Here is a 16294-nt window from a genome sequence, read left to right on the forward strand (position 1 = left end):
TTTTTTTCCCTACGGTGCAACATGTAGCCTGTGCTGCAACACTTTGTATGGAAACTTGTGTGCTGGAATACTGTCAGTAACATAGTTGCAACACTTTTTCATGCATGTTGTGGGATAGAGTAGAATACTGCAACGTGTGCAACACTTTATTTTATTGTGTCACACAGTATGGTGTATATCTGTGACACTTTTTTCATTGTGTTGTTCCCAGCTTTTTGTTTTAGTGTGGTCATCGAAGTTTACGAGCTCAGAGGCAAGGTTCCATCTTGCCCAGTCAAAACACCCTCCACTAAGTCAGCTTCCTGGGCTTTAAGCATCAGGCATCTGTTCAGATTTGTAAGGCGGCCATCTGATCTTCTGTTCACACACTTGTTAAATGTTACCAGGTGGATGTTCAGGCCTCAGCTAATGCAAGCTTGGGTCATAAGGTTCTTCAGGAAGAGCTGTCCCTTGATGAACCACTGTTAACCTTGTGGGCCTTTTAGCCTTTTGTTGGCTGTTGCTCACCCTTCATTCAGACTGCTTTTGGTTGTCACCAGTGTTTTCATAATACTATTCTGTGTTCTCTAAGGTAAGACCAAGAAAAGGCTATATTGCCTCACCTGTAAAATCATTTTCTTGGAGTACATTATGGGACACGGGTCCCTCTGCTCTTTTCTAATGATCCACTCCTGTCATTGCTTGCTACTCAACTAAGGCATGCTGGGAGTGGGAGGAGTTATACTAGGTTAACCTTACAGCTTTGCTTTGCCAGTCCAATTCTCCTGAAGGTGGCAGTAAAATGCAATGTTTCAGAATACTATGGGGGAGATGTACCAAAACTGGAGAGTGCAAGATCTGGTGCAACTCTGCCCAGAAACCAATCAGGTTTTATTTTCAAAGCTTAACTGAACAAATTGAAGTTAGAAGCTGATGTACCATACAATGCACTGCTGGACCAGATTCTAAGTGCTCCAGTTTTAGTTAATCTAACTCCTTGGGTCTCGTAATGCACTAGAAGAAAAGGAATTTAACCACCTCCCGCCCACCATATAGTAATAGGACGGGTGCAAGGTGGTTCTCTCGTTCTTGGAGGACCTCATATGACGTCCTCCCATTCTCACTGCGCATGCACGGCTCAGGGAGCGTGGCGATCGGCGGTGCGCTGTGTCCCTCGGGCACAACGGATCACCGATCACGGAAAGAGCCGAAGATGTCGGCTCAGTCATGTGATCAGCTGTGTCCAATCACAGCTGATCACATGTAAACAGGGAAATGCCGGTTGTCGGCATTTCTCTACTCTCGAGCTGTCACGCTGACAGCCCGAGAGGAGAGCCGGTAATCGGCTTTCCGCGGAGGGGACATGTACACTGATGATCAGGGCACTGATGATCAGTGTAGTCTCAGCAGTGCCACCTGTCAGTGTCCATCAGTGCCTTATGTCAGTGCTCATCAGTGCCTCGTGCCAGTGCCCATCAGTGCCACATCAATGCCACATATCAGTGCCTACCAGTGCACATCAATGCCACATATCAGTGCCCATCTGAGCTGCCTTTCAGTGTCACCCATCAGTGCCAGTCAGTGCCACCTATCAATGCCAATCAGTACCACCTATCAGTGCTGCCAATCAGTGCCACCTATCAGTGCCAGCCAGTGCCGCCTATCAGTGCCAGTCAGTGCCGCCTAACAGTGCCAGTCAGTGCTGCCCTAACAGTGCCAGTCAGCGCTGCCTATTAGTGCCAGTCAGTGCCGCCTATCAATGCTGCCTATCGGTGCTATATATCAGTGCCATGTATCAGTGCTGCCTTTCAGTGCCCATCAGTGATGCCTGTCAATGCCCATCAGTGCCACCTACCAGTGCCTCCTCATCAGTGCCACCTATCAGTGTCCATCAGTGCAGCCTATCAGTGCACCCTCATTAGCGCACATCAGTGAAGGAGAAAAATCATTTATTTACAAAATTTTATAACAAAAACTAAGAAACTTTTTTTTTCAAAATTTTCAGTGGTTTTAGGTTTGTTTAAGAAAAAATAAAAAACCCAGAGGTTATTAAATACCACCAAAAGAAAGCTCTATTTGTCACAAAAAAATGATAAAAATGTCATATGGGTACAGTGTTGCATGACCGCGCAATTGTCACTCAAAGTGCAACAGCGCTGAAAGCTGGAAATTGGCCTGGGCAGGAAGGGGGTAAAAGTGCCCTGTAGGCTAGTGGTTAAAGGTAAGACAAAAATCCAATTTTTCTGCTGCAAGTCCTATATAGTATCTAAATTGGTGAATTAGTATGATAAATATAGCTAAAAGATTGAAATCTGAGCTTGGTGACTACAAATCATACTAATGGGACAGTTATCTTCTGTTTTGCAAGATAGGTTGGTTTCTGTACCAGGTTCCAGATTGCATGCTTCTAAATAGAAACAGAGTACCCATAGATGGCATAATTTGGTTTCAGTATTTTAGTGGGAGAATTCTATAAACGGAAGGGGAGAAGAAGGTTCTAAGGCATACTCTAGGCCAGATTTAAAAAAAACAACAACATAGATTGTGGCCTAGGGTAACATGGCTGCCAAGGGCAGAACACAGCAACACATTCACTTTCCTGACTGCCAGTAATATGTTCCCGTGTATATTAAAAGGTTTCAGACTTCTGTACTCCTAGCCAGTGCAATCCAGCTGGGTCCTTATTGTGTATTTGTGGTTGGAATAAAATATGGGGTACATACAATTCATCCATTCTTGGTTTAAACAATTAGTAAACTACTGTATGTCTTTCAGCATTTCCACTATGTTTGTCTATGCAGTCCTTTTTAGTTTAGGAGGACCAGCTGACTGGGGTAGGAAGGGCATCACAAGACAGTTTGCCTAGGGTTAACAAAAGGTATAAGTCTGGTCCTGGGTACACTTTTAGGACAGAGAGCACTCAAGCTGGCTGTCTTCACTGAGGCATTTTTCACTAGCCCAAAAAACAGACAGGAGCTACTGCAGAGTTTGAAGATCGCCAGCTCAGAAATAGGATGTCACCCTTGTTATACCATGCTTCCATGTAGCACAGCAGGGGTGTGCAGATGAAAAGAATACGTGCATAACTTTACATATAGTTTGACAGGTAAAACAGTTCTTTCATATCTTTCATGTTTTTCAGCTGTGTAATTAGCTGTTTAAATGGGATTGCTTTAACCCATTTGCACTCATCAGCTGCTTGCTATGTTCAAAAATCAGCAGCATCACTGTGATTATCAGGAAGTGTTGTTGCCAGCATTACATTAGGATATGTAATAAGAAGTCCCCAATACGGGGATGGTTGAAGATACTGTACCTTCCCCAGTTTGTATGGGGCTGCATATTGAACTAGCTGTCTATTGTGTAAAAATAGTTTGTTATTGCTGGTGTGCCACCTATGTACTGTATATATTTTGATTTGTGATTTAGTAGACAATTCACTAAAGGGTATTGGATGTGTTATGTCGGTCACGTGACCTCATATTGCATGAAATACTGAAAATGTCAATTCACTATTGCATGTACAGGTGAAACTCGAAAAATTAGAATATTGTACAAAAGTTCATTTATTGCAGTAATGCAACTTAAAAGGTGAAACTAATATATGAGATAGACTCATTACATGCAAAGCAAGATAGTTCAAGCCGTGATTTGTCATAATTGTGATGATTATGGCTTACAACTCATGAAAACCCCAAATCCACAATCTCAGAAAATTAGAATATTACGTGCAATCAATAAAACACGGATTGTACATAATATCAGACCTCTGAAAGTATAAGCATGCATATGTACTCAGTATTTGGTTTGGGCCCTTTTTGCAGCAATTACTGCCTCAATGCGGCGTGGCATGGAAGCTATCAGCCTGTGGCACTGCTGAGGTGTTATGGAAGACCATGATGCTTCAGCTCTTCTGCATTGTTCGGTGTCATGTCTCTCATCTTTCTCTTGGCAATGCCCCATAGATTCTCTATGGGGTTCAGGTCAGGTGAGTTTGCTGGCTAATCAACCACAGTAATCCCACAGTTATTGAACCAGGTTTTGGTGCTTTTGGCAGTGTGGGCAGGTGCCAAATCCTGCTGGAAAATGAAGTCAAGCATCCCATCCCCATAAAGCTTGTCTGCGGAAGGAAGCATGAAGTGCTCCAAAATCTCCTGGTAGACGGCTGCGTTGACCCTGGACTTAATGAAGCACAGTGGACCAACACCAGCAGATTACATGGCTCCCCAAATCAACACAGACTGTGGAAACTTCACACTGGACTTCAAGCATCTTGCAGTGTGTGCCTCTCCATTCTTACTCCATACTCTGGGTCCTTGGTTTCCAAATGAGATGCAAAAGTTGCTCTCATCAGAAAAGAGGACTTTGGACCACTGAGCAACAGACCAGGTCTGTTTTTCTTTAGCCCAGGTAAGACGCTTCTGATGTTGTTTGTTGTTCAGGAGCGGCTTGACAAGAGGAATACGACATTTGAAGCTGATGTCCAGGATCCGTCTGTGTGTGGTGGCTCTTGATGCACTGACTCCAGCCTCAGTCCACTCCTTGTGAAAGTCCCCAACACTTTTGAATGGCCTTTTCCTGACAATCCTCTCCAGGCTGCGGTCATCCCTGCTGCTTGTGCACCTTTTTCTTCCACACTTTTCCCTTCCACATAACTTTCTATTAATGTGCTTTGATACAGCACTTTGGGAACATCCAACTTCTTTTGCAATTACCTTTTGAGGCTTTCCCTCCTTATGGAGGGTGTCAATGATGGTTTTCTGCACAACTGTCAGGTCAGCAGTCTTTCCCATGATTGTGATTCCTACTGAACCAGACTGAGAGACCATTTAAAGGCTCAGGAACCCTTTGCAGGTGTTATGGCTTAATTAGCTGATTAGAGTGGGACACTTTGAGCCTAGAATATTGCACCTTTTCACAATATTCTAATTTTCTGAGATTGTGGATTTGGGGTTTTCATGAGCTGTAAGCCATAATCATCACAATTATGACAAATCACGGCTTGAACTATCTTGCTTTGCATGTAATGAGTCTATCTCATATATTAGTTTCACCTTTTAAGTTGCATTACCGAAATAAATGAACTTTTGCACGATATTCTAATTTTTTTTTTTTTTCACCTGTATGCGGCATATACTGCAAACAGCAAAATTCTCTTGGTAAATACCACATAAAAAGGCGTTAAAGTCAATTCACAGAAGGAAATAAATAAATTAATGCGGTAATTAAGTAGTGGCCCTGGCTTGTGATAAGTATGGGAATTTTCAGACCTGGTTTAGGGGGTCAGGGATTGGTTTAAAAAAAAGTAAACGGGAAAGTGCAGCTAGTCTCTGGAGGCTAGCAGACTGCATTGCACAGACGGTCAAGAGGAGAAGATCAAGAGTGGTCATTTTAAAGGAAAGATGCTTTAAAGGAGCCCACATTGCTGGATAATTACATGGATGCTGATACCCTCTAGAAGTTCTGGTTGTCCAAGGCACTAATTATGGAGATATATGCCCGACTCATAGGTTACCTTGAGCTCACAACCCAGCAAATTCATGCCATACCAGCCATGACTAAATTGTTGGATGCAGTACATTTTTTTGGAAAAGCATCCTATCAGATGTTAGCAGGTGAGATAGTGGGAATTTTGCAGGCATCATTTTCCCATCTCATCAGTTTATTGCACGATTTCCGTGTAACAGCACCTAAATATATTAGTGTTACTAAACCCAGGACCCTGCATTCACTATATCTGGTCTGCCACAGTACACACAACATGAAAATGAAATTATTTTAGTACGTACAGTGGATATAAAAAGTCTACACACCCCTGTTAAAATGTCAGGTTTCTGTGATGTAAAAAAATGAGATAAATAATTTCAGAACTTTTTTCACCTTTAATGTAACCTATACACTGTACAGTTGAACAGCAAACTGAAATCTTTTAGATGGAGGGAAGTAAAAATAAAAAACTAAAATAATATGGTTGCATAAGTGTACACACCCTTAAACTAATATTACGTTGAAGCACATTCTGATTTTATTCCAGCACTCAGTCTTTTTGGGTATGAGTCTATCAGCATGGCACATCTTAACTTGGCAATATCTGCCCACTCTTCCTTGCAATAACACTCCAAATCTGTCAGATTGTGAGGGCATCTGTTGTGCACAGCCCTCTTTAGATCACCCCACTGATTGGATGTATCATATTCAGGTCTGCGCTCTGGCTGGGCCATTCCAAAACTTTAATCTTCTTCCGGTGAAGCCATTTCTTTGTTGATTTGGATGTATGCTTTGGGTTGTTGTCATGCTGAAAGATGAAGTTCCTCTTCATATTCAGCTTTCTAGCAGAAGCCTGAAGGTTTTGTGTCAATATTGACTGGTATTTGGAACTGTTCATAATTCCCTCTACCATGATTAAGGCCCCAGTTCCAGTTGAAGAAAAACATCCCCAAAGCATGATGCTGCAACCACCATGCTTCACTGTGGGTATGGTGTACGTTTGGTGATGTGCAGTGTTGTTTTTGCGCCAAACATGTCTTTTGGAATTATGGCCAACAAGTTCAACCTTGGTTTCATCAGACCATAACACATTTACCCACATATACGGAAATACGGGAGATTGTTGTCACATGTACCACACAGCCAGTACTTGCCAGATATTCCTGCAGCTCCCTTCTAATGTTGCTGTAGGCCTCTTGGCAGCCTCCCAGTTTTCTTCTCGTCTTTTCATCAATTTTGGAGGGACGTCCAGTTCTTGGTAATGTCACTGTTGCGCCATATTATCTCCACTTGATGATGACTTTCTTCACTGTGTTTCATGGTATATCTAATGTTTTGGAAATTCTTTTGTATCCTTCTGACTTGATACCTTTTAACAATGAGATCCCTCTGATGCTTTGGAAGCTCTCTGCGGACCATGGCTTTTGCTGTAGGATGCAAGTAAGAAAATGTCAGGAAAGACCTACTAGAACAGCTGAACTTTTATTTGGGGTTAATCAGAGGCACTTTAAATGATGGCAGATGTGTACTGAGTCCTATTTAACATGATTTTGAATGTGATTGCTTAATTCTGAACACAGCTACATCCCCAGTTATAAGAGGGTGTGCACACTTATGCAACCACATTATTTTAGTTTTTTTGTTTACTCCCCCCCCCCCCTAAAAGATTTCAGTTTGCTTTTCAATTGAGTTGTACAGTTTATAGGTCACATTAAAGGTGGAAAAAGTTCTGAAATGATTTATCTTTGTCTCATTTTTTTACATCACAGAAACCTGAACTTTTAACAGGGGTGTGTAGACTTTCTATATCCACTGTATGAACTGATAAATACCTTTTCTCATCAGCAGTTAGAGCAGTCTTGTGACATCTAGCAGAGTCCAGCAGAGCACTGGTTAAAGCTTGTAGGAGGAGTTTTCTTTCTGTTATAGGAGGATATAGAGCCCCTGACCTCTGTCTGGACAGTGCCGATTGGCCCTGTGCTGATTCCATGCACTCTCCCAAGAAAAAAAAAACCTCCAGCAATACACACCAAACTGAGCAATTGCAGAGTGTCTCCACATGATATGTCTTATCAGGAGATAAGAAGGGGCACTGGAAGAAGGGGAGGATAAGAGAAGTCATGATCAAACCGCATTTTTACACATTGCAGAGGATTAACCCCTTATGTTCCACAGCCAGTATAACTATCATACTTTACTGCATATACAGACTGATTTTACTGTTGTAAGGTTAGTAACACTTTACGTTTCCGGAATGTGATCAGGAGTGGGATCAAATTAAAATATAATTTCTATCGGATTACCAGAATCCCAAATGTGCTTAGTGTAACTGACTGTACACACGTTGATTTTTTGCACCATCTTTTAAGGAACATATGTTCTGCAACAGGAAAGGTTGCCACTTCTTAAATAACCAAGTGGTATGTGACACATCACAGGATGTGACATTTATGCGATATGTTTGCGATACTTTACTGCACGTTGTTATGCAGCAATTACTGCTAATTTGAAATTATAATGCATGCAACACAGTTTACAGTTTTTTTCCAAAAACGATGTGTGTTATTTTATCACATATGTGGATGCGGTAAAATATCACTTAGTGAATTGTCCCCTTAGACATGTTACGCTCAGCGCTGCAAAGAAGTCTAGCAGTTAGACAAAGGAAGATTTTATAAAATAATGACTTGGGTGCAGGGCTAGGTTGACACAGAGAAAGGAGCGTGATAGGTTTGTTGTGCCGCTGGACCTGTTGTCAACCCAGCCCTGCAGAATACTAGAAAAGCTGGTCTCCGATTGTAGCTTGACAACTGGTTCCTGATGCACAGAACTGACCATCACAGTTGAGCAATGCAGTACTCCTAGGACAAAGAGCAAGACTTGGGTGAGCCACTCTTCTCGAGTAATCTGTGGAGTTGGGCTGCCAGTTTGACATCCAGGTCCCAGTTAGTGTATCTGGAGCCTGACAGCTGTTCCTGTTTATCTGATAAATTATGGTATAAGTTACTTTAGTTTCCAGATAAAAGAATTTGGGTTACCATTATGGTTTTTAAATCTTGGTTTTGCTTCACAATTCTCATTTTGACTAACTGGCTTAACCACATTGTAACACCTCTCCACCCATGCTGTTCAGTTTTCCATGGACCAAAAAAAGATGACTTCCACGTGCCAATGCGTAAGGTCAATCCATCTCAGCTTGAGAAGAGTGCATACTTGGCATCTTCATCTTGGGTGCCAGAGGTCTTTGTTCTGGCACGGCCCAGATGGAACCATTGCTGACTGTGTAGGAGCTTTTCCTGTTCTATTGTTACATCCTTGCCTTATGCTGTTCCATCAGCCACTACCTTTTATACCTGACTGTAATTGAAGTAGAACACCAGCATTTTATTCTGTCTCCATTCATTTCAAAAAGGCTTCTATTTTCACCCTTGTTTTACTTCAGCTGAAACATTGTCTGAATGGCTAAGGCTAGCCATCATGGAGTACAGCTGATCTCTCTTCAGATAGAAATACCTTTGAGTATGACGTCACAAAATAGATCTCACCCAAAACTGAATTTTCATTGTTAAAAAGACCCTGTCCTTTGCATATAATAAAAATAAAAACAGCCTGCAAAGGAAGATGTTAAACACTTTCCTTGCAGTGACTTAACATTTTTCTATAGTGAAGATCTCTGGCTGCCACTCGTATGCTTCCAGGATTGTCAAATACTTGGTCTCCAGCCACATGCTGTGGGTCCTTCCTCTGAACTCTGCATCAATACAAAAAAACATCTTGTAAGGCTGAAAAGATTTATTTAAAAATAAACAGCACATAAAGCTGCAGTCCTTTGTAACCAACACCTTAGTCAAGAACCTGGTTTAAAGCGTGTCTAAACCCAAGTACAAAAATGTATAGTATTACAGCTTAACGGCCCTTAGATGTTGTGACTATGTTAATTTACTTTTTTTTCACAATTTTTATCAACTTTAAACTGGTGATCCTTCCATTAACTCACCTCTTGTCCTAGGGCAACTGTGTTGAGCAGCATTGTCACCATAGTACAGGGAATGTGTTAGGGCTACATAACACCTTCTCTTCTCAATAACAGGGGCAGGTGTTTAGTAGTCCATAGAGATAGCAAAAAACAAGCTGATAACAGTTCAGAGGCAAAGCGTAAAAGATTTCTGGCTGGATGAACAGATTTTTTTTTTTATTTTTTGCACTTGTCAAACAGATAAAAAAAAATGCTTTCAATGGTATATTTAACTGACCAAATGGGAGCAAACACCATAAATGTATTGTTCAAGTTTCCATACACTTTAAGTTTATTATACAGGTGTTATATGAATATGTATTCTATCACTCAAAAGAACCTGCAAAAATAATAAAACATTTCATAAATCCGGTTGCTATTTATATTTTAAAAGGGAACATGTCAGAATAGTGCTATAGGAGCTGACACTGCCGACTTGTTTTTGAAGGTGCTGGTGCCAGGACTGTCATTCCTATGTTCATCATTTCAATTTGGCCTAGAACAAGGATTTACATATCATGTGTCAGGACATTTGTCATGTGCATGCTTATCAGTGAATGAACAAGTAGTGAAGTAGGGATAAGGATTATTTATTATTTTACTGTATGTTTGCTACAACAAGGAAGGGATAAAATGCCCTGTGCTGGCTGCACACTGGAGATCCAGACTGAAAGTATATGTGCAGCTTTAAAAAAAAAATAATTGCACAGTTTATGTAGGTAAACAAATGTGCATTTATAATTTTTTTTATTTTTCGGGGGGAGGAGCCTGTAAAGCATTGCACCTGCAATCAGCAGATCACGTGTGCAATCTCAGGCTGTCAGTGTAGCTGTCTGCCCATATCTTATATAGGCAGGCTGTTACACAATGAAAGGAAGAATCCATGGACCAGAGCACTCAAAAGTGCTGTGGTAGTTCATTGAGGACTACAAGCCTTCAGCCGCAAAGAAATCTGTGAAATCTGTGAATGAATGACGAGCCTGTGTGTGGGCAGAGCCCTGTGTTTAAATAGTGACAACGGGTTTGGGGAGAAGATCCCTGGCCCGCTGTCACAGGGAGGCAGGGGGGGAATTGGGGAAAGGCTGCAGGAACATGTTACATGTTCCACCCTAAAATTGGGTGGAACATGTAACACGTTCCCAAAGGTGAACTTAGCATTTAAAAAAAGAGTATGTAAACCCAACATGTCATATTCCACAAAAAAATTACCACATTAGGCAGGAGAGCACAGAGTGGTCAGTTCTCTAGCTGTGCTGGGATCTCAGTCCACTCTCCTCCAGTTATCATGCTTGTTCTTACTCCCCCTCGTCACCCCCTCCCCCACCCCGCACAGCCAAGGGAGGTTCAATGTACTGCTGTTTCTCCTCCACCAGCTCTCTGTTCTGCTGGTGCATAAGGAGCTTAGGGGGTACATAATTATACGGATACACGGATACTGATTCCCTCTAGGAGTTCAGGTTATACAAGGCACTAACTATGTAGCTGAAAAAGAGGGACAGAGGTGGCGTAAACACCTAGCGCATTATCCAAGGTTTATTTAAAAATGTAAAAAGGTCAGCTATGAGGAAAGGGAAACGTGTCAGTAGGCCGATCGCTCCACTAGTCGGACACTCTGCCATCACTATGGGCCATCCCTGTGGCTTTTAGGCGTTTTCATATACTTAATTTTGTGAGTGTTTTTTGTCTTTTTACATTTTTAAATAAACCTTAGCTAATGTGCTAGGTTCTTTCTGGTTTTGGTGATTTCCCAGTCTGAGGAGGGCTACATCACCAAGATTTTATCTTAAGGCTATCAACGCATTGGATTCCCTGGCTTCTTCCTGCCATTTACCCCTTTTGAGGCACTGGGGAGTTAGTAATTTCAGACTAAATATGTAGCTATATGCCCAACTCATAGGTTACCGTGAGGTCACTCATAAAATAGGGGGATAAAAGGTATTTATAATGTTTTTTTTTATATGGTTTTGCATTTAATTTCTAGTTTAAACTAAATGGGTTGTTTTAAAAGATGGGGGTTTAAATATACTTTAACTAGCAATCCAGGTCTACAGCAGGCCAACAAACCCCTTGCACCATGCTCCAATGAACAGCGTAAGCTCTGTTGACTTGAACACTGTGCAGGGGCTTGTTGGACAGCTGGAGGCAGGGGTCACTGTGCTTTGTGTTCTGGATCTGAGCAGTGGTCCTGATCTCCAGCGTGCTTCCAACAGAGATCATTTCAACCCTTTGCCGCAGCATGGTAGCACAGTAAAAATCTAAAAAGACGTTTATTACTGTTTTTGCAACCTGACTACATTACAGTAATACAAAAATGAAGCTTCAGTTGGGTTTTATAATATAGCTAAATATTTTTCTCCATACTCTGTACAGAAATATATCACCAAATGCAGCTTTCATGTTTACGTAGTCTCTTGTCATTTAATTAAAAACAAGTGTTAATGTCACAATATACTTATTTTGGGCATTCTTTACAGTTGGATAAAGTTTGTCCTTTATGTTTCTCTAGTAGTTTCTCCCCATCCTTTTTCATCTGCTTGGGGAATAGCTCATGAGCCAGAGAAGGAGCTCAGAACGAAAATGCATTAGGTTGCACGGTCATCCCTCTCACACCTTTCATTTCCACTAAATTCATTACTAACATTTAAATAGAAAAAAAGTCCAATAAAAATGTAACCAACTCTAGAGGAAGAATAAATAGACTATTACTTGGAGAGAGTGCATGAGGGAATTCTTTCACTTCGCAGCCTCTGCCTCTCATGAGTCACTGGTGTTTTACACTCTATGCATACATCACAATGTGAGTATCATCTCTGTGCCGAGATATATGGTCTGTGCACAAGGAAATATGAAGGCACTTTTTATTTCTCTATCATTCGCTGTCTCGCTTTCCCTTCTCAGCGGAGCAATCAAAGCAGTCTGGTTGCTTCAATTGAAAGAGAGGCATGGAAATAACTGTAAGAAAAAATGTCTTTGTACACTACCACACTGAAAAGGAATACAAATCGTTTGGGTGTAGAATACTGAAGAGGCTCACGGCTGCATTTCTCCTTTGTATTAGACACATTTGAACAGAGAATATCAGATTTAAGGAACAGATTTGGCCCACTTATTTATTTTGGTATTATTTTAAAATGAACCTTTGAAATCAACAGCTAAAAAAACCTTACACTTTTAGCTATGCAATGAGGGTTAATAATTAGGACCTCTTCATTGCTAGAAACCCTCACAAACTATGGGGTCTAGTTGTAAATGTTTTCACTTGGACAACTTTCACCCAGGATTCACACATTTTCCAGTTAGAAAATGTGAATCTTGGGTGAAAACATTTATATATAAACCCACTTGTGCCTCTACCCATCCTTTAAATGTCTTATCAGTATAGTCCATTGAACAGCAAATGGGCTTTGATTTCCTGCGTTACATCTGCTCATCTGTGTGACACGCTAAAGACCAGAGGGACTATACACATTATTTAGAAGTGCATCTTACATAGCATATAGATATCAGAAGAAATGAGAATTGTTATAGGTATTGCGCTTTTCTGTAGTAATATGATATGATTTGTTGTTCTTTAAAGGGCCATTAAAGAAAAAAAATTTCTTTTACATAATAGGATTTTTTTTCACAATATTCTTTTAACTTTCTTTTAACATTTTAGGAGATTTGAATAAATCTGAGATAATGTAGAGCGATTTTCCATTTCCTACTTTATTTCCTCTGTATTTCTGATATGTCAATGAGTTCTCCCACATTGAAGTGTTATTTTTGGTACTATGAGCAAGGCCAGAGGTGTGCACACTGTGCAGCTTAACAAGGGTCCTTTAGAATCTACATTTGGTAATTGGCTATAGCCTCAAAGTGTCTGATTGGTTCCAGGCTATGTTTACATATTACACAGGGAACTGCAGGACTGTGGATGTTTCAATCATTTTAGCTATTGTTTCTTACAGCTATAGCAATAGTTTTCGCCAGTGACAGAAGAAATGCAGCGGCCAGCAGTTGAGAACCACTGCTTTAGTGGATCACCAACAAAAACTAGAAAATGATTTTACATATAAAACCTTTTTGTGAATTACAAAAATAAATAAAATAAATTAATTAATTTTAAACATATAATATACAATAAAGTCCAACTGATCAAAAAGGTGTCCAAAAAGAAAGTCCAAAATGGTGTCCACAAATATCCCAAAATGTTTTCACTCTTTTCATCCAATGAAAGGATTGGCTCCTATTTCATCCAAAACACACCTCGAAGTAAAAAATATAATAATATCTAGTGCATTACCTTAATAATAATAATAACAATAATAATAATTATTATTATTAAGGTAATGCACTAGATATTATTATATTTTTTTACTTCGAGGTGCGTTTTGGATGAAATAGGAGCCAATCCTTTCATTGGATGAAAAGAGTGAAAAAATTTTGGGATATTTGTGGACACCATTTTGGACTTTCTTTTTGGACACCTTTTTGATCAGTTGGACTTTATTGTATATTATATGTTTAAAATGTATTTATTTCATTTATTTTCACAAAAAAAGGTTTTATATGTATTATTGCACTCTAGGGAGAAAGTATTGACTTTTTGAGGGTTTAAAAAGGAGAAGGGTATACATTGATAGAAAATGATTTTGTTTGCCTTTCTGTAGAGCCATGGATTGTATTTTGCCATACTGCTGGCCCAGATGCAGAAAGGACAGGCTGCATTTAATCTGAATAACACATAAACCCTCCTGCACATGAGTGTGGTGGTCTGAATCCAACGCTTATAGCACATCTGATATACAATGGGAGATATAAACACACCGTGCCTTGCTGCCTTCTCTAGACTGAGGGTGCCCCAATCAACTGAAAAAACACAGAAGGCACACCAGCCTAGTGCATTATTTCTAAAACCATTTATTTCATACAAACTTAAATAAATCTACTCACAGACGTCCAGACTAGCAAAGCATCAGCTTGTCCACTCTTCTTGCTCCAGAGGCTTGGGAGGATCCCAATGGCTTACACGTTTTGTGCACTTGTCCTCCGAGCCAAACCTATTAGGATCTTTCTTACTTATCTCTATATAAAAAATGAAAAAATGGCACCCCCCTCAAGTGGACCCACCCCGGCGCCAGTGGAGTGGACCCACCCCAGTAGGGGAGAAGCCATTTTTATATAAAAGCAATCAAGAAAAATCCAATTAGGTTTGGCTCTGAGGAAGAGGGTACGGCCCTCAAAGCTTGTAAGCCATTAGGATCTTGATGCCCTCCCAAGGCTCTGGAGCAAGCGGACTGGACAAGCTGACTGTAACAGTTTGATATGATTTGCTAGTCTGGATATCTGAAAGTGGATTTATTTACGTTTTTATTAAATAAATGGTTTTAGAGATAATGCACTAGGCTGGTGTGCCCTCTCTCTTGTGTTTTTTGCATATAATCTGAACCTGAAGCAAGTTTTAGCTTAGGTAAAGTGTATGTAGACCCTAACAATGAACTTCTCTTACTTGCTCCCCTTTAGGTAAGTTCCAGTCTATAGTGTTATCTCAAACAGTGTTATCACTCCTTCACAGTTCTCTTCTGTAAGCGCCCCCCCCCCCAATGTTATTGGGATACAGAGGTGTTCTACAGTCTTTTTCTGAGGTGACAATGCTGCCCCTTTGTAGATAGAGTACAGTGAATAAGCCTAGAAAGTATGTTACTCGATCTGGGAGTGGAGACGTGCTACCAGCAGAATCTCCAGGTAAAAATAAAGGAAAACAAGCCTGAAAAATAGAAAACTAATGCAACCTTCACATCTAAGGACTGGTAAATGTTTGTCTTTTTAGATACATTTTAACATTGGCTGGCTTGTGTGGCTCACTGCATGCTAACAACTGCAGTGTCTTCTTGTAGCTACCCCTTCTGTTCCTGATTTTCCATTACAATGTCTCCTTGCAGGACTAGAGCTGACTGATTTACAGGTGTGGCCATAATATTAACCTTTTGCAATCTACTGAAAGTGATTTTATATTTAGCCCACACAACCCTTTTAAGGTAACGCAGATGGGTCTGCTTAGCAGGCACTATAAAACATTTAGAATGAAGGCTATGAAACTGTAGTAGCATCAAAAGCACTGCATTCTTCTTCAATATACTGTTTATATAAGAAACAACTAATCCATATATATATATATTTTTTTTTTTCTTTTTTACAAACATAGGCTGGGAGGCATACCTGTAGGAGTGGTTGCAGTTGAAACAAGATCTGTGGAGCTAAGCATACCTGCTGACCCTGCTAACCTCGACTCTGAGGCTAAGGTTGGTTAATGGTTTTTGATCACAAGCATTTTATCTGGGGCTGGATTTTATTTTGTGCTGTATTTATTTCCAGTTATGATAAAGATAACATTTTCATGTAGTTAGTTGCACAGCTCAGTTATTGATTTATTTTTATATTGATGACCTTTATGCCTATATTTAAAGACACAACATTTTAAGGTTTGAATATGGAAGGGTTCAAATTTGGACAGAAAAGATAGAAAATCCAACATTTTACAATTGTCACATAAAGAGGAATGGAGTGGAGTCTTCCAGTGGGGACATCTATTCTGGTGACAACTGTAAAATTTCCCTCTCACTTTCTGTTGCATCTCTGGGAAAGGAAGTGAAGAAAAATCTTCACAATGTAACACAAACAAAAAATAAAACATAATTAAGACTTTAGCCATTCTCTACTCCATCCAAAATTATGAATACAATTTTATTAATTGATCAGCCCCTTACCTCCATTCACACATTTTAATTGGAAAATAAAGCAGCCCACCATAGTGATCGATAAGTAGGAATG

At 40.2% G+C, this 16294-nt stretch overlaps 1 protein-coding gene across 1 annotated transcript in view; it reads left to right on the forward strand.

Annotated features, from left to right (window-relative positions):
* The window catches only part of ACACA (acetyl-CoA carboxylase alpha), a 535652-nt gene that overhangs the window by 407593 nt on the left and 111765 nt on the right, over positions 1-16294 (forward strand). Inside the window, exon 48 of the mRNA XM_089673600.1 lies at positions 15669-15765. Coding sequence (XP_089529726.1) covers positions 15669-15765 — 97 coding nt within the window. The remainder of the gene's footprint in view (positions 1-15668; positions 15766-16294) is intronic.

This window comes from Staurois parvus, unplaced genomic scaffold, assembly GCF_062004578.1.
Source record: "Staurois parvus isolate SC_StPar_1 unplaced genomic scaffold, SC_StPar_1.0 ptg000142l, whole genome shotgun sequence".
NCBI classification, from domain to species: domain Eukaryota; kingdom Metazoa; phylum Chordata; class Amphibia; order Anura; family Ranidae; genus Staurois; species Staurois parvus.